Source organism: Centrocercus urophasianus, unplaced genomic scaffold, assembly GCF_019232065.1.
Source record: "Centrocercus urophasianus isolate 14NV4802_14NV808 unplaced genomic scaffold, USGS_Curo_1.0 seq_17, whole genome shotgun sequence".
Lineage (NCBI taxonomy): Eukaryota > Metazoa > Chordata > Aves > Galliformes > Phasianidae > Centrocercus > Centrocercus urophasianus.
The window spans coordinates 12,598,389-12,621,578 of NW_024884722.1; the positions used below are offsets into that span (position 1 = coordinate 12,598,389).

The 23,190-nt window shown below is 46.9% G+C and overlaps 1 protein-coding gene across 1 annotated transcript in view; it reads right to left on the reverse strand.

Annotated features, from left to right (window-relative positions):
• FBXW4 (F-box and WD repeat domain containing 4) overlaps window positions 1-23,190 on the reverse strand; it is a 58,939-nt gene that overhangs the window by 961 nt on the left and 34,788 nt on the right. The window contains exons 6-8 of the mRNA XM_042818057.1: window positions 13,415-13,480; window positions 377-517; window positions 58-199 (exon numbers count right to left, since the gene is read on the reverse strand). Of these exons, the coding sequence (XP_042673991.1) occupies window positions 58-199; window positions 377-517; window positions 13,415-13,480 (349 nt within the window). The remainder of the gene's footprint in view (window positions 1-57; window positions 200-376; window positions 518-13,414; window positions 13,481-23,190) is intronic.

Here is a 23,190-nt window from a genome sequence, read left to right on the forward strand (position 1 = left end):
GCTGCCACAGAATGAGCCAGAAGCCCTGCTGCTGCCTGGCCTCCAACCAGCCCTCACCTGCAGGCACTGAGTCTGCCGCTTATCCCAGAGGCGCACCACTCCGTAGTAGGAAGAGCCGCTTGCAATCATATGGTTCCCATCAGTCCTTATGCAGTACAAGGCGCTGTCATGGGGCTCTTCCCACTCCCGGACACATTTTCTGCAGTGACAACACAAAACAGAGTGGCTGAGCCTCCACCACCCAGTGCCTGGACTGGAACTGAGGTTCCATTTGCCTGAAGCAGCTAACCGAGCCGCAGGCACGTCCCCAGGCACTGCACAAGAAGAGCCCAGAGGATCCTTGCACAGGCCCCAGATGCCAGCAGGATAGGCTCACCTGGTGCTGGTCCGTATGTCCCAGTAGCGGATGTAAGTGTCATACCCACATGAGAGGAGAAGGGAGGGAGTTTCGTAGAAGACATCAAGCACTCCAGCTCCATGGTGAAAGTCAGTCCCTAAGCAGGTTAACAGCTGACCGCTGCAATGAAACATAATTGAAGAGTCATTCAGAGCAGGGAGCCCTTCCAGTCCAGCAGGCCAGAGCAGAGATGTCACAGAAGTCTCTTAGATCTCATTTCTGTGATTTAACAGAATGCAACAGCCTGCACAGCTTTGCTCTTCCTCCTGCAGCTTCTGCTACTGCTTGAGCTACAAACTGCCAAAGATAGTGACCAGCAGGAGTCACAGCTGGTCATGATAAGACCTGAGCCAAGGTAGAGCTGACCCCTAGCAACAGGGGGTCATCTTCCCTGGGAAAAGTGACCAATACGCTGAATGACGAGGCTCCATTTCCATGGGAAATGATACTCAACTCCAGATAATCTGCAGCAGCCACTCCCCTGGTTGACTCCGTCCCAGATTCTGTCCTCCAGCACACTGTCTGCTAGGGTATTTCCCGAAATCTTTGACACACAGCTCAGATCCACAGCCAAATCAGACTCCTGCCCCTGGTCACCATGGTTGCTTTTCCTCACTTTGTTACATTATGCAGCATGATGCAAACACCTTACCTGGGGCTGAACATGACAGGCCAAGAGCAGCCACCCTAGGTATGCTCTGGAGATGATTTCCCAAAGGCTAGCCTCTCCCCTGTCCTTATAAAATTCCTTGCTTGCTGTGGAAAAGCTAAAACAAAATCCCCATGAAGTTCAAAGTTTGTGGCCATATCACTCAGCTGCTTCTTCACGTTAAGGAGCAGCGGCTGCCTGGTGAGGGACCACTCTACAAGGGGCCTCCCAGCAAGGCTGGGAGGAGTTTGAGGCCCTTCTCTCGGTCACATGAAACTACACACTGCCTAGGGCACAAGCCACAGCCTGTCTCCACTGACACTCCAACCACCCCAGCAGCCAGCAACACCTGTCCATAGCAGACTCTAAGGAACAGAGGGGACAATCTGCCCAGCTGCTGGAGATGGCCACCTATTGCAAACCCTCCTCTTCTTCCTCCGCCTCCTCCTCACACCCTTTCCATCAAACATGCTGGACACAATAAACCTCGAAGCACCTGCTTTTCCACCCCTGCCACACGGCCGCCCTCTCCAACAGGCCCTTGGTTCTCAGGACAATGAAGCGGCCCTGAAAGCCGACAGCACGAACCCCGCCGTGGGGTCACTCCCAGCATTTCCCACCATTATTTTGTTACTTTCTGCTCCTTGATCCAGCATCACACAGTTCTGAGGCACATCGCCAAATGCCTTAATTCTGTCTGTAATCTGGGCTAAAGCCCTCGTCGGGGGATAAAGACCACACAAAAGGAGAAATAGAGTCCCAGGAGATGTTAAAACAAGTAAACACCTTTGTGTCAGGAGACAGAAATCGCTGATAAAGCAGATTAGCGCCTCGAGCCCTGGTGTCCCCAGATCAGAAGGCGAGCCCTGGCCGATCTTTGCAGCCAGCACGCTTCTATGATCACAGAGCTGGCGGCGTGCTGGGGCCAGCCTGTTTCCCCACAGTCACTCTCCAAAGAGCAGATTATGTAGAATAACAATTTCTTTGTGGCTGTGTAATTCCCTCCGTGACCGTGGCTGTGGGCAGCTACATTGGCCCTTGATGCCAGGGCCCTAGCAACCATTTAGAGAGGCCAACCAGCCCTAGCAATGGCCCCCCCATGCAAACCTCTCGGACAAGCTTTAACATCAAGTGCATGAATTAATCCCCCCCAACACGAATCCAGGGGTGCTGGCTTATTGGACTTTGTATTTCTCTAGGCAAGGGATCGAGGGGATTCCAGGCATCAGGCCTTTGCAACCTTCTCACAATACGTTAACCCTTGGAGGGTTACTTACAGACCAACCGAGCTGCAACTCTGCACCTGCACCTGTAGATCTGGAGGTCGAACATTCAGTCTGAGCTGAAGTAGATGTGTCCTCCAGCTTCACTACAGGGTGTGGGAGGTTTGGACATCTGAGCTCTGGCACTGCCCTGCCCCTCCAACTGCACTGATCCACTCTATCTGCCATTCTGCACAGTCAGCAGGACAGACAGACAGGCACAATGCTGTTCTCAAGGCCTCCACACAACCTGTTTGATCCTATGAGCTGTATTTGTGGACATGTATCAGAAGACACGCATAAGAGGAAGCAGCTGCTCTCTCAATCACGAGCCCTTGGTCTACCTGCAAGAAGCAGAAGACAGATTGGCCAACCTGAGTCCTCTGCTTGCTGCCAGAGGAAAAGCAGGGAGCAATTCATAGGAAATGAGCTGTTACAGTGGCTGTGCACAGACAACTCTACCCAGCAGCACATTTGGTGAACACGTGCTACCTGGCTGACACTTGTTTGTACTATTTACCCTCCATCATTTTTCCCTACTAATACACTTTTAAAATGCACAGAGAGGCACTGTGCTAAGGAAAGGTAGCAGGATGCTGAACAACATCCAGAAATCTTTTATGTGCTGGAGCACCTCTTCTTCCTCTCAGGTGCCTCAAATGGATCTCCTAACATGTTCCCACCTCTAGCAAGCTCCCATTACATCCAGATTGATCCTGGCCACACAAAAGCTTGTCTCTTGTGTCCCCAGACCAGGCTTTAGGATGCAGTGCTGCAAGACAGCAGCAAATTTTAATGCCAGGCTGTTAATGTTTCCAAACGAAAAGAAAGAAAAAAAGATCAGCATTAAGCATCAAGGAACCCCGGGGAGAAACCAGAGAGTCTGGATTCCTGCTTTCCTGTGCTGTGCTGAGCACCACCCAGGTGCCTTGCTCCAGTGTTTCACCATGCCTTCACACTTCACCACAAGTGGTACCCAAGCACCTCAGCAATTGGAGTTCCTCCAATTCCCTTCCAGCCTAGACAACAGAAAAGAAAACAAACAAAATCCCCACCAGGATTAGTTTTCCTTGGTAGGCAGAAAAGCAGCATAGATGCATACAAGTCATTTTGCAGTTGCAGGAAACTTTGTTTTGCTTGTTTGTTAATCAGTTCAATCCTCCTGCCCTAAGAATAGGTCAGCCAAGACAGCTTTCAGCTGGGAGGTCCAGCCCCTGCTTACAGCAGCAGCCCTTTAGCAGTTTACAGAAGCAACACATTAGTTGCTACAGTGAAAAGCTTATAACCTGACACCAGGGGAAAATCATACTGTCTTGCACACTGGGCACATAAACCAGAAAAAGCTAAGTTTTGGCATAGGTACACTAAAATAAATAAAGACGCTGAATGTGATTAATATTTCTTCCATTTTTCAGCAAATTATGTGACTCTGGGCCAGCAGTTCCAGGAACCAGGCCACCATGCTGAGCTAGCCCCATATCCTCCAAGCACGTGTAACCATGCTGAGCCTTTGCTGGGAAGGAAATGTTCTGCAACCACAGGTGTACCAGTCTCAGGATCACAAGTTAGTGCCTACAAATTCTTCAGTCTTCATTATCCCAACTACTCCCTGCCTTCAAAACCCAGTCCCCGCCAGCTTCCACTTCCAAAGGGGGCAAAACCCACAGCTGTTCCCTGAAAACCCAAAAATGATCAGGATGACCTATCAAGGCGCAATAAGAAAAGCAGTAGATACACCAGCGCATCTGCAATAGTTTTCTAACAGCTCATTTGGGCAGTGGGCACCTACTCAAAGAGGCACAAAAAAAGCCCACAAAGTTGAAATAATCTACAGCCTCCCAAGCAAAAATGATCATCTGCATGATCGTAAGAATTCAGGATTTCCCAGAGACCTTGCTGACAGAGCTCTGAAGAAGTCTGCAGCTCCCTACCTGCACTCTGTCCAGTTGCTTCTGGTCTTGGCCAGCTATCTTTGATGTACTTGAACTACAGTCCAAAAGCTGAGTTGAAACAATACACAGTTTTCCCCCCACCCTAAATTTTTGTCAAACCTGATTCACTAGCATTGATATTACACAAATACACAGCAAACAAGTTTAGAATTAAACGCATTCTAGGAATCTGCTGAATTCAGAACATCTGTTAAAAACAGATATGCCTGAATTTGAGGACATAACTCATTCGCTCTGGAAACCTCATCTGTGAGCTGTGACTATCCATCAGAGAGGAGAAGCCATTGCACAGAAGTAGGCCAAAACCAAGCACTGCTCCATACGCATATTTTAGCATCAAAATCTACTTCCAGCAAGCCAGCTGGGAAGCATTTACTTAAATAAATAAATAAATACTGAAAAGTGCACTGTTCTATTCAAAACAGTGGGATATTTGAATAGGGTATCAAACAGAGAAAGGAAACAAAACCCATTTAAAAGACAATTATCTGGAGTGCAGCATTTGTACAACCCCTGTCATCCAATTTGGAAAGAACACCAAAACAGAAGGGCAGAGCTAAACTGTCATCTCTTCCAGGTGCTTTGCACCTGGGGCTAGGACACTCAAGGGATGCAGCAGGTTCTGCTAAGAAGAGAAAGGCTTGGTTAAGCAACATCTATAAATGTACACAGGGAGAAACAGAGCTATTTGGCAAAGCTGTTTTTCACAGAGTTATCCCACCCCAAGATTACTTCGGCACTAGGCCAAGGTTACTAATTCTCGCAGGGAGGTGTGGATAGGACTGGGGAATTCTGGGGGTGACCTCCATGTGAAATGGCTCTGAGATGCCATTATAAGTGAGTTGAAGTGATTTTCAGGAGAAATGCCTCTCTCAGCTTCCCCAGCACAGCTGAAGGGCCTTGAGGCAGTAGGGGGGAATGACACCAACGATGGTTTGAGATTGTGCCGGGGGGGAAGAGACAGAAGAGGGAGTTTTGCCTTCTTTTCTTCTGCTTTCTCTGAATTGGCCCACACACGCTTTAAATGGTCCAATAAAAAGATACAATTTCTTTACCTTTCCAGCTCGGGGACCCTGTGAGTTTTTGTTGTGCGGGTTCCCGTAAGGTTAAGTTCAGAGGATAAACTGACACGCTGGGCTATGGGAAAAAGCCAGTTTCTTCAAATAAAGCCACAACGGTGCAAAAGAGACCCTGCTGGGGCTTTTATTTGGGAAAACAAACAGAAATGGCACCAAGCCCTTCTGCTTTACGGACCAATTTAACTATAAAACCAATGTTCTCCCTCTCGGGGGTGAAGAGGGTAGAGAGACAGGACACGACAATAGTCCAAAACCTTGGGGGGAGAGAAAAAAAAAAGATAGGACAAAAAAAAAGTTGTCTGTCCCCTTTTCTTTCTTGTCCATGGCTCCTTTTCTCAGCACACGTGTGTTCTTGTAAAAACGATTAGATTGCAATTTGTATAACATGGTGACCCCCAAATTCAGACATTTAACCCCTTTTCTGTGCAAAGAATGTCAAGAATGTCTTCTGTGTCTTTCTTTCCAACGGGAGGAGCAGGGGGGAATTCTCTCAAACTGTGATTTCTTGAGGGAAGAGAAAAAGAGGAAGGCAAGGAAAAGAAGCAGGGAATTCTTAAAGCCTCTCGCCTTTCGCCCCACTTGTGTGGGAACAGGAGGCTGTACTGCTCCCTTTCTGGACTGAGCTCTGCAGGTCTCCTTTAGTGGGGAGACAAAAAAATGGAGAGTCCAAATCAAAACAAAGCCATCTGTTTAAATGAGCTACCACTAGCCAGTGGCAGAGGGGGTTCCTCATTCACTCCTTCCCATTCTTCTCTCTTGCCTCTGTTGATTCTTTCTCAACCCAGGGAAAAATAAAGATTGCTTTTGCTTTGGCTCAGAGGGATGAAACTGATTGATGCATTTGGAGCGTCCAGCCCCCACCCGCGCTCTCCAATTGTTCTGGGCCTTGTAAAGTTGTCATAAATACGCCTGAACAGGAGTGCAAAGGCCACAGCATGCCCTGGACATGTAACATCCAAAGGGCAGGAGCTGGCCTCACGCTCAACCGCAGTGCGAGAGAATCGCAACTGCAGCAGGGAGAAAAGGATCTCAGATAAATACCTGTATGTTCTTCCTCTTACAAGTGTTTTACTTCTGGGTTAAGATGCACCAGAGTCCTCTTAACAAAAGGAAGGCAGAGAACATCCAGCTTACGTGACAAAAGGTTGAGAAAAATGATGTTAAAAAGTAAAAAGAAAATCAATGAAGAACCACAAGGCCCAAAACTGATTTGAGACTGCATGCATACCACAGAAAATACATTGCACAAGCAGATCAGACAGAAGCTATTCATTATAAACCAAGAGACAGTGCTCTGACCACAAAACTGCTAAGAGGAGCACTCATCCAGGAGAGAGCTACTTAAGAGGCACCCTATAGCAGTGAGCCTCCTCCAGCACTGGCTCAAGTAGCTGGCTGTTGGAGGCGTCCTGCCTCCAACAAGGTCTGAGATCTCAGAGCAAGGAAAACTAATCCCACAGTTTAGAGCTGCAGAACTGGGGTAGGAATTTCAATGCGGCCTTGTCAAAGGATTAATTCATGCCTGAAGGCAAGAGGACAGTGTGCCTCTAGTCTTGCTTCTCAAGTCACAAGCGTTAGCAGTTCCCAAGGAGAGGGACCTGCTCTTCCTTTGCCTAGATCTACAATTGAGCTCCCCATTCTGCTGACCTTCCTGCAGAGGGAATGGTTCTGAGCACCAAATTAGAAACATGATAGTCATTGTGCAAAACTAAATTAATATGAGCAGATCAAGAATGGGTGTGCTTGAAGACTAAAATGTCCCTATGATAGACTTCAGACTGTCACATCACAAACCCCTTTCCCTTGAATTTCAGGAAGGCACAACACTTCTGTTCCCACTTAACAAAGTACATATTAATGGGAATACTCAAAACCAATGCTTCAAAAAGAGTAAACTAAGTCATGTGTGGAGGGGAAGAGGAAACAACACAGCAATAAATAAGCAGGATTGCCCCAGAAAAAGAGAATAAGAAGCTATCTGAGGAAGGGCAGTTACCTGTGGATCATCCCATTGCTGAGAGGAGGCAGTCAAAGGTTCACATTTGCTTTCACTTATCTGAGGCAAGCGCAGCTCAGAAAGCAGTTTAGCTCACTGTTGGACAAGTTTTGAATCACTTACTGTGATTTAAGGACTTTATGCAGCCAAGACAGAGATACTGAGAAAGAAATTCAAGCCTAAAAAGAATGTGGTGCCTTTTTCACACAAAGCCTGGAAAGAATGTTTTCACCAAGGAAGATGACTAGTGTGATAAATTCATAGAAAAGCATGGCAAGAGAAGGGATTCTTCATCTACAGTGTGATATTGTCATTCTTCTGTCCCCCAAATCCTGTGAATCTATTATAAGTGCCACAATATTTCCTACCACTCATCTTTCCTGGTCCCACTGAGATATCCATCCTCTACTCTGTGACTAAATAAATCCAGTTTTAATGCCTGGATGAAGCAGACTCCCCACCCTTTTTGGAGACAGTTACCTTTCCTTTTGATTTAGGAACTTCAGTTCTGAGTCTGTTTGCTCCCCTTCACCCAAACCTCTGTCACTGAATTGGAATCATAGAACACTCTGAGCTGGAAGTGACCCACAAGGATCATCGAGTCCAATTCCTGGCTCCACATAGGACCACCCAAAATCCAAGTCCTGCGAGCACACTGTTCAAACACTTCTTGAACACCAGCAGCTCCGTGCTGTGACCATTGCTCTGGGGAGCCTGCTCCAGCCCCACCACCCTCTGGTGCAGAACTTTATCCTAATTCTCAACTTGACCCTCCCCTGATGCAGCTCCATGCCATTTCCAGAGAGTGGATGCCACTAGAGAGCAGAGATCAGTGCTGCCCCTCTGCTCCCCTGTGAGGAGCTGTAGAGGGTCTCAAACTTGTTTAAACCTCGAAGTCAAAAGCTCTGAAGAGAGCACTCTTCAACAGAACTCACTTTAGAACACGACACTTGTACATTTTAGACCAAGCTTCTATAAAAAAAGCTTCTGATAAAACATTTAGCACATTTTATAACCAAGAGCTACTTCTGCAGATCTTCATTTCATTTACTTCCACACGTAGAAAATCTGAGTATGATAAGACACAAAGACAAGAAGGAGTGGATTTAAACAGGAAAGCACCAGCAGCAATCAGATTCTACCATTAGTCCACAAACAGCTTACAAACCTCGTATAGCAGTCAGTCCTTAAGCCCACCAAGTACAAAATGAAGCTAGGACCAAAGTCTGCTTTGGGTCCACATTTGCAGGACCTATCACTTATGATGCACAGCGCACAACCAGCGCTACATAGCAGGCAGCTGTCACATTACACCTGCTGCTTAAGAACAGCACAGGGAGCAAAAGCTTTAAAGCTCTCCCTCCTTGTTGACAGCTGTGCTCAGGTTCCTTCACTCAATTGGTTTAAGAGCCGCCAAAGTGGATGCAGATCAACATACTCTGAGATTTGAGAGACAGCAACTAATTCTTGCCCACCCTACTTCACAGACAGATGCAACCTAGCAAGGGTCCCATGGAAACACATACCAGAGATCAAGCAGCAGCAAGCTCACACAAACTTCAGCCAGCTGCTTATGCTGTAATGCTGTCTCTTACAGGGAAAGACCACAATGCAATAGCATGAGAGGCAAATGTGGATTACCAGCCTGCTCAGCAGCCCGCCCCTCTGCTGAGGGCACCAGACACACACCTGAATCTCCCTTCTTCTCCACTCCCGAGCCACTTTCAGGAATCCTCTACTCCCACCACCCCAAAACATGCAGACATCAAAGGCACCTGCCTTGAACACCTGAAGATCAGGGGAGCCTGACGGTCAAGAAATGAAACACTGTATCTTCCCTTTCCAGGCACTCTCTGCCTTTTTCTCCCCATCTCTTTGAAAAAGGTGGCAGAGATAAATGGAGAACAAAGAAACAAGAAAAAGCCACAGCTCTGGCCCACACCCTGCCTATTACTTAAGGGGGAAGGAACTCTTCCGAAAGAGGAGGAAAAAAATGTGCTCAGACACAATGGCTCAAAAGGCCAGGCAGCAAACCGGGCCACTTTGTACTGCTAACAAGGGAAACCTAATTACAGGAAGAGGGCAAAGAGGGACAGATAAAAGGGATACAAAATTTCAACATCTGTTGCCATAAAGGGACAAGAAGTGGGGAAACGCAAAGTGTCAGTTTGGTGTCAGTGACGGCGTAAAGCCACTTTCAAAGGGCTCAGGAGAGGGAGAAAAACTGAACGAGAAATTAGAGGGCTCTTAAAAAAAAAAAAAAGAAGAAGAAGAAAAACACATCTGAAAAACAAGAAACAACTCTAGCAAAAATGCTTTCAAAAGAGGGGAGGAGATGGACAAAGAGTGGATATTTAAACGGTAGAGGAGGTTTGCAGGGCACAGTTAACATTGTCCGAGTTTACACAAAGGCTCTCCTGCCCTGTGCCTGTCACACTGTGTCACAGGAAAGGATGAGGTAGGATTTGTGCATTCCAAGTGTCTACAGCATGAGTTCTGCCATACTGCAACACTGGTCCATTTCAAACATCATTAGCATAACAGCTCCAAGAGCTGCTGCAAAGTGACATCCAGGGTACCCTGCCTCGCAGAGGAGCATCTCTGAGGAAGGGGCACCTGTCTCTGCACATAAAGACATGCAGACAACCACGACACACTGGGGAGCAAAAGCACGCTGCAGGCAAAGGACAAATGCTGACTTTGGGCTGTTTCCAGAAGTGTCACCCTTCTCTCCCAGGCAGTTAGGTTAGACTCCCAAAGGAGATTAGAGGTGGCAAGAGGAACAGAATCTGAAGAAAATTTCCTTCTCTCTTGCTTGCCATTATTGATCTCTCTTATGCTAAGCCACATGCTAGCACTGGCAGATGAGACAGGAAGGTCTGGGAAGAGAAAGGCAGGTGCACTTCCAGGGATACATGATCAGAGAGGCAGCTGCCCCCACATCCCTCACTGGTGCAGAAAGGCAAGGGAGCTTGCAAGAAGCCCAGAAGTCAACAAGACCTGATACTTGCAAGGACACAGGCTGGCATCCAGTGGCCTATATTACTAATAGTTCTCCTTTCCTGTACAGACCTCTAATCATCTAGGTTATTCACAGCCCCCTCAACAAACACACCTTGATCCTGAGTAGCAATAAGTGCACAGCAGTTTCCCCACATCTAAAAGCGATCAGGTGGCACAATGTAGCATCTGCGAGATATGTCCTCCAGAGGTGTAGCTAGTCAGCTTCAAAAGCAAAAGAAAAAAAATCCTTATTACAGGAGAAAGGGCCAGGTGTAGCAGCAGCTGGAATTTCAGCCATCAGAGACAGTCTTGGCATTACGCGGTCATTCCCCTGCTTCAGACTCCCTTTGACAATTGCTTGTTGCTGCCTGTTCTAGCTTTGATCCAACGCCATCATAAGCAGAGTTAGAAATGAAAGACAGTTGTGGGGGTGGGATGCAGCAAGAAGCATTTCCTTTCCCCCATGAAAAATTTCTTTGCCTCTAAACCCAACCAACCTTTCTCAGTGCCCAGAACACGTTTCCAGGTGAAGACATTAACCCTTTTCTCTCAGAGGGGCCCCAGGGTCAGGGAATAGCGAAGGTCATAAATACGAAAATACACCATGACCAACAGCTACAAGCACCAGCCAAGGACTTATCTGGCCTGGAACTAAGAAGATCAGTACACAAAAGGTTATTTAAGCTTTAAATCCTTTTGTAGCATGTTCTATCTCTCTGCTGCTGGAGAAAAAGACCACCTACCCAAGGGAAGAGAATACCACAGACATTGCACACACCGCCATGCACCAGGTAAATAAACTGAGTGAGGCCTTGAACAGCACCAAATACCAACATTAAGGATCCTGCAGTTTGAAAGAATGTTATCTTAAGTATCACTCTCCCCTGCATCATTGCATCATTTTTTGATAGAGAAGTTGCCTCAATTCTGCTCATAGCAATATGTCCTTGTCACGTTCAGCCTCAGGTCAGACTCTGCAGGTCAGACTCTGTCCCTTCACAATCGTAAGGAAAGGATAAACACCTAACTAGGAGGCAGAGTCTGGCTTCAGCTGCATGACATTAACTGGACACACTGGACACAGGAGGAGTCCTTCAGTCCTGGGTAGCTCAAAGATCTTGAGTTTCCACATCATACTCCCAGTTCAGGAGTGTTCAGCAGGTAGACAACATGCACAAGCCCCAAGGGAAGAAATCAGCACTTCCCTCCAACACGGTTGCTAGCAACCACTGGAAGCTTTAATAAACAGTCTAAAGCTCTCCTGGGAAGAACACTTTATGGAGAAGTCAAGATCTTCAAGGACAACTCCATATTCTTTCACTATGAATGATCACATCAAGCTTCACATGCCAGTTTCCCAGCAGTACTCTTCACCCAACCTCCTGCCCTGCACGTGCTGACGAGACTTCCAGCTCACACGCAGATCCCCAGGGTGGAAAAGCCCCAGTGGCATGGTGCATTCCAGCTGTGACAGGCGAACAGGGAAGAATAAGTTTGACACTGCAGCCATTGCAACAGAGGCCCAGTGGCCTAGATTGCCTTGGCTTTTTTATTTGCCTGTCACTCAGGCTTTGACATTATTGAAAGATCAAACTCCGTTGTGCCTGTTCATTACCTTAATCCTATTTTCTACACAGCTTTATTATCTCTTCAGGCTTCCTTGGGAAAGCCTGTCAAAGAGGCTGGGGCAGGGGGAGAGGGTTGCCAACCTCTTCACTCCTGTCAGATGCCTCTATTGAAGAATCATCAGCAGATTTGATGGGCAGGGGTATCAGCGCAGCCTGTATCCTTCTGGAGCACACCAAGGGCACCACTGGATTAGGTAACCAAGAAACATTTGCCACTGCTAAAACACTAGGGCCCACTCTAGCCCAGCCTTTGCAGGATGCACCTTCTGCCAACTCTTCACTTTTATTACCTCAGAGGAAAGGAAACAAAGTGTTTTATATTTACATTTGATGTAGTTGACTAAGACAATCTAAATTACCTAAGCTACAGGTTAGCGGACAATTGTCCTCAGACCAGCTCTGAATCCACACCAATCTCCTTCTACCCTCCTTTTCCCAAACACAGCCCTGGTGACAACCCTTGGGCCCCTTCTGTCACTGTTCCCCCCCCACACCTCGCCAGCTCTCCTCAATCCTGACAGCACTGCCTTGATAATCTGTGCTGTGCCACTCCTACACAGAGCATACCAGTTCTGGAAAGCTGAGCTGCCGTTCAATAATCCTGCCAAATATTTGCTATCTGTCCATCATTATACAAGGACCCTCAGGCTAAGAGTTTCAAATTTGTCAGCAGTTGAGTCTCACGTCAGGATTTGAGCCCAACATTTCCCCAGTCATTAAGGTCAGCACCTTTACCAGACAGGAACTACTCAGTGGCCCCAAATCAGAGGCCACAGCAATTAACCTCCAATGCTTATTAAGACAGAGAGAAGACAACATGCCTAAGTCACTTCAGTAGATAACCTGTCGCCACCCTCACCTCCCTGAACTGCCAGAAACACCAGCCAGGAAAAGATGGCTGTAGAGCCTGCATTCACATTTGGCTTCTCAACATCGTGGACAAGTTTGCAAATGGAAGGACACAGGATCACTTCTCTCCCCTCCGGCTTGAACTGATGCATCAACTGAGATGGACGCAAAGGAAGGTGTAATGGGAATGTTCTGACTGTATTTGGATCGTGAGAAGAAACCAGATAAAACAAGAGCAGCTTCACTGGATATCAAGGATTACTGTGCCATAAATTGGAGAGAAACGTGGAGCTGCACCATACTGAACCAAAATCACTCCAACACACACCTTTCTACACCCTGCCCTCACATCTCATATTTCATAGAACCATAGAACCCTTAGATTTGGAAAGGACCTTTAAGGGTCATCTAGTCCAACTCCCCTTCAATGAACAGGGACATTCACAGCTTGATCAGGTTGCTCAGTACTTTGTCCAGCCTGGCCTTGAATGTCATATTTAAACATCTCTTGCCCACACACAAAGGAATGATCCTATGCCATCTTTAGCCTTCCATTTCCTATTGCCAAGTCCTTCCCCATTACCTATATGCCCACTCACCTCTCGAAGTCCCAGATTCTCAGAGGTGACGTGTGTCCGCAGCAGGCCGTTCCTGTCACAAATGAGCTGTTTAAAAACAAGCAAACAGAAACAATTACCAATCCTTAAGTTACGAAGAAAGTGTGAGCAAGATGGAGAAAATGGGCTACAAGGCACACTCTGAATTTTGGCTAGAGACTATTTCAGCATGTTCCACTGCACTTCACAAGGGCAGGTTACAGAAGAGGGAGAGGGGCTCTGAAGCTGTCAGTGTAGCTGCACTGAGCTTCCCAGCTGAAGCAGGTCAAAACTGCAGAGAACTGGCAGGACATAAAGATGTATTTGCATGTGTGGATGGAAAGCCTAAACCAGGAGCAGCTGTAAATTGCAATGACATTTTCAAAACAGCACATACTTGGGACATTTCATATATAGTCAGGGCTATAAGCTGCAGAAAAACTTCATGGAAAATTCCCCATTACTTTTCAATTCATGTCTTGTGCCTGTGTGTTGGCAGCTTCCCAGCACAATCATGAATTGGCTGCAGCATCACAGACCTAACAAACCACAGAATAGAGGTCTCCAGTCCAGCGCCTGCTCAAAGTGAGGCCAATTTCAAAGCTGGATCAGGATGCCCTCTCTAGTACTCAACACTGTCTGCTAGAGGCAGCAATATTTGGCTTAGTTTGCACCTTTTAGCAAGGTCCATTACAAAGTCCTCTTTGGGTGATGCCACGTCCCTGCTGCATATGCTGAGCCCAGAGATTGGCTAACAGTCACTGGCTTCAAATTAACTGATAAGAGAGGATCAAATCTCCAAACTCAAGCAGCAGAAACATGGGTGCTACAGCTATCCACATCACACTGCTTGTTTTGTGCCAGCTTCCAATACTCAGCGTAAAGAAGAGAAACAGACTCATCAAAGATTCCTAAGTAAGCTATTAATGATCTCTCACAAAGCCATATTTACTACAGCTGCTAAGAATAAAATGTCAAAACTATGTTTAAGTCACTGCAACGAGGATAGTACAAATGCAGGAAGTGCAGCCTGCTTTCAAAAAATGCCAACTTGCTGCTTTGCCTAAACATGACACTGGGGATGACAACTCAAATAAGAAAGCAAAATAAGAAAATAAATATATAATGTCTGCAAAAACAGCAGTTCTAAAACATTTCATTGATTCTTCCTTTGGAAATCAAAAGGTGCCTCCAAGACTAATGTAGCAGGAACGGATTCTTCCACAGACCATGACCTCTGTGAGAAGCACTCCTACCAGCATTACATGGCATCCAGCAGCAAACAAGCACTCAACTTGATCAAAGCCAAAGTAGAGCCATGTGAAAGAAGGGCAAGAACTCAGTACTATTTCTACTTCCAGCTCCATGTTTTAGCTGAGCAATTGCTTTCTCCAAGTCATAGAACCATTAAGATTGGAAAAGACTCTTAAATCATCTAGTCAACCCACCATCACCAAGCCCATTAAACCATGTCCCTCAGAGCCCTATCTCCTCATTCCTTGATCACAGAATCACAGGGTTGGAAGGGACCTCAAGGATCATGAATCTCCAACCCCCCTGCCACATGCAGGACCACCAACCTCCCCATTTAATACTAGACCAGGCTGCCCAGGGCCCCATCCAATCTGGCCCTGAACACCTCCAGGGACGGGGCATCCACAACCTCTCTGGGCAGCCTGTTCCAGCACCTCACCACTCTCTCTGTAAAGAACTCCCTCCTGACATCCAACCTAAATCTTCCCTCCCTCAACTTAAAACCATTCCCCCTTGTCCTGCAGTTATCAACCCTTTCAAAGAGTTGATTCCCCTCCTGTTTGTAGGCTCCCTTTAGGTACTGAAAGGCTGCAATGAGGTCACCCCACAGCTTTCTTTTCTCCAGGCTGAACAAGCCCAGCTCCCTCAGCCTGTCTTCATAGGGGAGGTGCTCCAGTCCCCTGATCATCTTCCTCACCTCAGGGATGGTGGCTCCACCACCTCCGTGGGCAGCCTGTTCCAATGTGTAAACAATTCTTTCTTAAAATAAGTCTTTCCTAATATCCAACCTGAAATCATGAGGCTGAAGCAGCACTGCCAAGCATGTTGAGCAGAAGAGGCAGACAGCTATCACCTGCAGCATTCTGCATTTGGAAACAGGGTTTCTGCTCAATACCTGCCTTCCCTCCACCAAGAATGAGATATTCCCCGATTGCAAACATCTCCTGTCTCAGAGGAAACAAGCCAAAAAGACTCACTCTGACAGCTCACGAGTCATACCCCATGTCTGGAAAGCAGCACTTATGTCAGGGAGTCCCTCATCTACAAAGCTAGGTGTTGGATTCTGTCCCTCCCTTCCCAAGCATAATCCATTAATAACTACTAAAGCCAATTACCGTGGTTAGAAACATAATAGCAGTCAGGGAGTCAGTCAAGCAGGCAATTGGGTGCTTAAGATTTTTCTTTCGGGGGACAAACTGACTTTGTCCCAGCAGAGAACGCCCTCACGTGGGAGACAGACCCCTTTGTGCAGAAGGTATGCAGCAAGGCTTTGATGGTCGTCACAGGTCTAAATTAGCATGGAGGCACACCAACAGGGAGAAAAAGGTGGGAGGAACGGCAAGGTCTAATCCCTGCTCATGCTGTCAGTCCTGGACTTCAGCTTTCCCTCCTCAGTTCTTACCCTCAACCCCCACCCCACCCAAAAAAATAGTATTAGATGAAGAGATTTCTCTTCAGCATCACATACAGGCCTCAGGGCCACAAACAAGTCTCTTCTGGGTAAAGCTGCCTCCATTTAGTCAACAAGAATTTTGTCTCATACTTCAGCAGGATCAGGTTTGCAGGCTTTATCTTTAACAGGCTGGAGCCCATTAGCAAGCAAAGATAAGACTTCTCCCAGAAGTGCTGGGCATCTTCACTGCCAGGATTAGAGAGCAGCATTCACAAGACTTGCACAAAGAAGCAGTGCAAACGGGTAACTGACAAAGTCTTGGAGCAAATGGAACTGGAAAGCTGCATCCCCAGGTATGATACAGAGCCTCTCACCTTGAGTCTGGTCTGCAGTTTCAGACATCCCAAAACAGGAGCCTCATAGAGGTGACAGCTTGACACCAAGCAGAAGGGCAACACAAGCATGATTTGGTAGGTCTGAAATAATATGCAAATTGGAGCTATGGATGTTCAAAGCCTCTGAAAACAGAGCTTAAACCTACCACCAGGTTTGCTTCCTTCAGTTTACCTTTAGCAAGGCTTTTTGTCTTAGGAAGAACACAGCATGCAGCAGAAACCTGTGAACTAGAAAGTCCAACCTCTTGACAACTGGTCTGGTCAGCTGCCCAAGACAAATAACTCAAACTGAGTTGCTGAAAAACTGGTATAGAAGAAAAACAGCTGAAGACTTACAAGCTTAGTAAATGTCATTCATTTTGCCCTACAGTGCTTTTGAGAGTCAGAGACTGAAGAGAGACAGAAAGAAGAAGAAAGGAAGAAGAAAACAGAAGATAACCTACATGTGTTACCACATGGATGATCCGTGTCTCAGGTACATCACTGGTGTATGCTAGCTGACTAGATACATCCACCCACTACATAAAAACTGCTGTGTTCAAGTTCCAGATGGGCTACGAGATGCAGAGACTCCTTCCCCACTATGCTTTCCTCTGTCTTGTGAAAATTGTTGTGTACCATGACTTCAGCTTCCCTCCAACCCTCTAATGGAAAAATACACAACGTAGTAGGACTTCAATCTCTTCTACCAGATAACCAGCAATAGATTGAGAGATGATGACCTCAATCTGTGCCAGGGAAGGTTCAGGCTGGATATTAGAAAAAATTCCTTCTCCAAGCATTGGCACAGGCTGCCCAGGAAGGTGCTTTAGTCACTGTCCCTGGAGGTATTCAAGAAACGTGTAGATGTGGCACTTAGGGATATGGTTTAGTAGGCATGGTGGTGATGGGTTGACAGTTGGACTTGATGATCTTAAAGGTCATTTCCAACCTTAATGATTCTGTGACTTCCACAGCAGCATGCACTGTTTTCACAGGGATTCCTCAGTAGCTAAAACCAGGAAAGCCAACATAGTAGTACAGTTACGACAATCCCATGCCTGCCCCTAAAATACTAGCTCCATCTCACTTACAGCGTCCCTCTTTACCCCGTGCTGGAGAGATGCACTGCCAGATGTGGTTGAACCAGTGGGAAAGAGGTAGATGTACATCAGTCTTTTTTAAAAGATGCTGTTTGTCGTAAGGCTTGGAAATAGTCTCACATCCCAAATAAAGCCTTCGCACTGAACCCAATCTTCAGAGAAAGCCTGAGCTGAGAATTCTGTAATGCAAAGTCAATGAAGGAACTTGGGTAAAAAAGGTCTTTTCCATCCTCTTCTCAACTCCCAGCATGCCCAAGGTTTGCACTCTTTCCCTGTACTGTAAACAGATTGTTTCCCAAGTCCTATTCTGCTGTTTGGAGATTCTGAACCCAGAATCTGCCTGACGCGTGCAAGAGCCTGTTCCTTTCTCCTTGCATGCTCCCCCACCCTCTGGAATTGGTCATCGTTGTTCCATTTTGGAGACTATTATATACAGAGACTCATCGGACCGGGAAACAAAGAAGTTATTACTTGACAGAGCCCTGCAGCTGGGAATGTAGAAGGCGGGGGGGAGTAGTGGGGGAGCACTGAGGGAGATGGGATGGGGGGACTAGCAGTAGCGTTAAGAAAAGTGACCAACAGAAAGGACTGCTCAGAGATGGGAAACGTCCTTTTGAAAAAGTCTCAAGTTGGATGAGAAAAGGAGAAGAGAAAGGAAGTCCAAAATGGAGAATGGAACAGAGGAGAGAAAGCAGTTGGTGCTGCTGGTGCCGCAGGTTAAACACACGGGTCTGTGGGTTTGTGTAGCCTTTGATTCAGCACTGACACGCTTTGGCAAGGGAGGCCACCAGAGCTGTCAAATCCTTCACCAACGTGCCCATCAATTGTATTCAGCTCTCCCCGACCCGCACTGGCATTTTAATTACTGTTGGGTAAACTAATTTGTACAAATGAAGGCAACTCTGCCTAATAGAATATGCAAGCTCTCTGACCTCTGACAGGCGATGACACAAGATACAAAGGAGGCAGAGGAAGGCTTTTTATCAGAGCCTTATTACTCTCTATTACTCCAATTAGTTAAGCTCCAGTGCTCCTAATTGGGGGAAAAAATTGCAATTAAATCAATTTTTGATGGGCTGAAAGTGGGTTACCGAACCGCCCTGCCTGTGAAACACTGATATTATAGCAGCAAAGGTCAAAGTCTTTGTCGGCACCTGTGGGGCCCCCACCTCCCCTCTCTAAGCCCCTCTGTGCCCCCCCAACACACGCACGCAGCTCGCTAAGGCGAATCATTAGAACATGTCATGTCTTATCGCAGTCGCCAGCATCCTGCTAACCTCATCAGTTGACATCATTAAGGAAGGTAACTCCTCCAGCATGAATACAGTGCTAAGGTCACACAAACTTGATGGAGCCCCTGCTGAAGAGCCCAGGAGGCTGCAGAACAGATGTAACAGTAACAACGTTCTCAAGGGGAGAGAAGGAGGTATAAAACCGCACAGTGAATTTCAGCACCTCCAGCACTAGGCTTTTCTGACAGAGCAGATGAACACAACAGGAGAGAGAGACAGAAACAGTACGTGAAGCTGGTGCTCCTTCCCCAAAAGCATTTCACTTGAAGAAAAAGTGCAGCATCAGTTTTTGTGAGCAAATGTACAAAAAGTCCCATGCACCCTTCACTGAGGCAACACTAGATGAAGCCAAGATTGGTTGTGCACACATTCCTGGTGCTGCCCCTTCACACCCAATGGTATATACTGCCCCACATAAATTCCACTAGCTACTTCATCCCTCTTGCACGATAACCAGAAAATTGAACCAAGTAGAAGTCAGTCAGGACAGCTGGATTATATGCTGACAGCTCAGTAACAGTAAACTAAAAAAAAAAACTTGGCAGGAAGGGCAGTCGCACCGAAAGTCTGACCATTACTAACAGGCCAAAATAATGACTTTGCAGAACAGCAAGTGTGGGGAGTTGAAGTCTATTTAGAAGAAGATGGGACTGAAAAGGCTAAAGAGGCTGGTGACACTTAACTGTACAAAACCTGAAATAGCAAGCGCAAGTTGCATTCAGTTTCCCTGCAATATCACTCAGGCTTTTGGCTCTAGACTAATTCTTTCCATGCTCCTCAGTCCTTAAGAGCCTTGCTGTCCTTCTTGTCCCAGGTACCGTACTCCTGCTGCATTCTGCCATGCAGTGCTCCAGATCCAGACCTTCAGTGCAAGGAAAAGAACACAAGATGCATCACACCAACTTGAACGTTTCCTATCTGCATTTCTGGCTGCCTTTCTGGGCTCAAGGGTATCCACCCTTTACCTTGCCAAAGTCTAGTTTTAGGAGTCTGCTTGTGATAATCTGCTCAGGTCCCTGCACTGCTAATCCAAACGTGTCATAAAAAGAACTTCTGGGGTGCTCTAGAGCTGAGCTTACATTTGGGCTCAAGTGCTTGCATACATGTAAAATATTCCTGCATTTCAACTCAATAACAGGACTGAGTTCACCTGAGCAACAGAGACCCACAGCTGCATAAGCCTCACCTTTGTTCAGCACTGAATAATGTTGCCAAAGAGAACCTGCAGCTGGAGGCAAATGACCAGACTTGTTCCACAAACAGACTAGAAAGTGTTGGCATGTTTGCTGTTGCTTCCTTCAGCCTCGTGTGCATGCCATAGTGTGTCCCAAGGCATCAGCCAGCTCGGGGTTGAACTCTGTTCCAGATATGCATCGTAAATAGCACACAGAGAAGCTACAGAAGAACTCTGCCTAGTCCTCATGGATACCCCACCAGGGTCTCAGCACAGAAAGAAAAGAAAATGTGTAAATATGACTACATGAACACCTCAATGTTTGAAATAGGAATTGCTGTGTTCTGGCAAGAAGACCAGTGACACAGGCACCAGCAGACAGGCCAATAACTCATTTACATGTTGCCTTGAGCCCCAAGTGGACAACTGGAAAGCGGTCCCCAGAAAGAAGGCATTTGCATTTTGTACTGAAGGGCACTGTAAAGAAGCTGGGCTGAAACAGAGAAGGCTCACATTTGAGGCAGAACTCCAGCACATTTAAGAGAAGAAACGCTCACGTCATTGTCTCCCACATCATTTACTGTATATCTCAGAGCAGAGAGAAGGTCAGCTCCAGCCCTCTCTCTTGGCTTCTACCTTCATGTCTTCCTCTAGACTTCAGAGCCATGCAGGCTGAAGGATATAATAAGCCTTTTGTATCTCCAAAGACCCAATTCCCAGCACAGCAGAAGAATTTGCCTCTACTCCAGCAAGTTGATTATTAGCTGGTACCCAACCTGGACACCTCCACCCTGCAGTCAGTGCTTTTCAGTCTTTATACCTTTGCAGGCATAAAATACTTACTAGCATGGTATGTCCAATACTCTTCAATTACCCTTCCTCCTTCCCCATACTCAGGGTTTACCGGGCATGGAGCGGTTGGTCTGTACACAGTTTTCTGTATGAGAACTTCCTGCATTCTCAAACTCAATTTAATCCCCAATCAATGCTCAAATTTTTACAGTCATCACAGAGAGGGGGAAAAAAAAATTAAAAATAGAGATTCCTTAACTAAAGAAGTATTACAGAAGACTCACTTCAGCTTATCACCAACAAAACCTTACAGGGCATTTTTACTTCTCAGAAGTCAAAACTTTAGAAAGGCAAAGAAAGGTGCTACTAAGGTTACATTCACACTTCGAGGAGTTTGTGGTGAAATAACCACAGCTGGTATCTGGAGAGCTGTGTGCTTCTCCCTCCAACACCACTTAGTCATTTGCAGCAACCTCTTCCCACACTCTGCTCTTGTCCTCCTCCTTGGAGCAGCCAGTCAGAACTTGCAGAATACACAATATTGTCGCTAGGTACCCACCACATAGCAGGCCCTACCCTCGACTACAGCACATGCCATTAGCAGTACAGCACAAAGGAGGTGCAAGGCAATTTCATAAGGTCTCCATCTTTGCTCAGCACATTGGTTTTTTTGACCCAAATGTACATGGTCCCTGTATGAGATGCATGCAAAGGTCTTAGACACTGGACACCACCCGCTCCTGGAATAAGGCAGGGCACCTACGGATCATCTCAGGCAGATCTCAGCTCTCACCCACCTGCACTTTTACCACTAGCCTTCATGTCCTACACCAACCACCTTCCTGTGGCTCAACACCTTTATTCTTTCTCCCTAGCACCCATAGGGCAGACCTGACCCTCACCCTCCCCGGAACCCGCATCTCCCTGAAGCCCAGTCCCCTGGGCCCACACACAGCCTTACAAGCAGCCCTGAACTCTGGCCCTAGCTTTCTCAAAGCCTGCCCAGGTGTAAAGCTCCAGTGATTCCTTTTTCTTTGCCATTTTCCCTTCCTCCTCCCTTTCCCCTTATCCCCACCAACACTTTTGGGCCACACAGTGAGGAGGTTGGAGCACATGAGGACCACTGCAGCAGTCATGCTGTTTCTGCTCCCCCCTCATCCCAAGACAATTTCTAAGAGCCATTTCTTATCCTCCATGAAATGATTTCAGTTAATTGCCTGGTGGGAATCACTTATAGGTGCAGGAGACTGTCCCCTCAACACACACCCTGGCCCCTAATTGGCTTATTGAAGTTTTAACGGGGCTTTCACCTGGAGAAGCTGGTAATTATTCCCTTCATTCCCCTGTTGCTTGTACCTGTAGCTTCACACTTGGGGCCTGCCTGGCTCCACGGGGGGGGCTTTGTTCCCTCTTAACTACAGGCCCCACACAAATGCGCCCAGCAGCAGGAGAACACAGCAAAGTGGTAATTTTCAGCCCAGCGTAATTAGCCAAGGTTCTTTCAGTCCAAACCGCTGAATGGGGAGGGGGCTGCCAGGGAGGGTGTGCCATGTGGGAACGGTAGGACAGGAGCTGCTCTCAACAGGAGGACAAAGGCTTCTCGGGGGGCTGCGGGCTGGGGTGAGGAGGAGGGGGTTGCAGCCTGGTGGCGCAGTGGAACATGCACAACACGCATCTTCCCTCAGTCTGCATAATGGGGCAGTGCGGGATGCTAAGGGGCAAAGGAGGAAAGAAATCCAACGATGCACATCTGAAGAGCTGCAACGCATGACAGATTCTTGAAGGCTTGGCATAGAATCCACTACCAGAGAAGGATTTCTAAGTCTTTGCACTGAAATTAGGAAAGGTAAAAGGCTTCGGGAAAGAAAACTGGATATCACAGGTCCCAGACAGGATAGAAAGAACTGTTCCAAGAACAGATCCTCTTGCACATGTGTCCAGAGGCAGGCAACAAGGAGAACTAGGAGGACAGGCTCCAGGTTCCCTCATTGCTAAGCCATTTCCCATTAGCAAAGCAAAATCACTTTTCATAGTGGGACCTCGGTTATGCTAGCTACCTTTGTGTTACAAGCCTTTAGTTCTGCAAAACCTACCAGAAAACATTGTTTTCTGCTTGTGGAGTGGTCAAACTACCAGGCTTGCAGTGCATTTGCTCCTGTGCCATACCAGAGCATTTATCCATCTGGTATCCTGTAACAGTGTCATCTATGTGTTCTTTGAATTATTATGGCTCTCTTCAGGATAGAAATATGTCTTAATTGGTCAGCTCTAGGGCTGTAGACAAGTTAAACCTGCTCAGCTGACTTAGTGATCGCACCTCCAATGCAATCAGGTTTGGATTTTTGGGTTTGGTTTTTTTTGGTTTATTTTTGATGACAAATTGTTTTTTGAACGTCT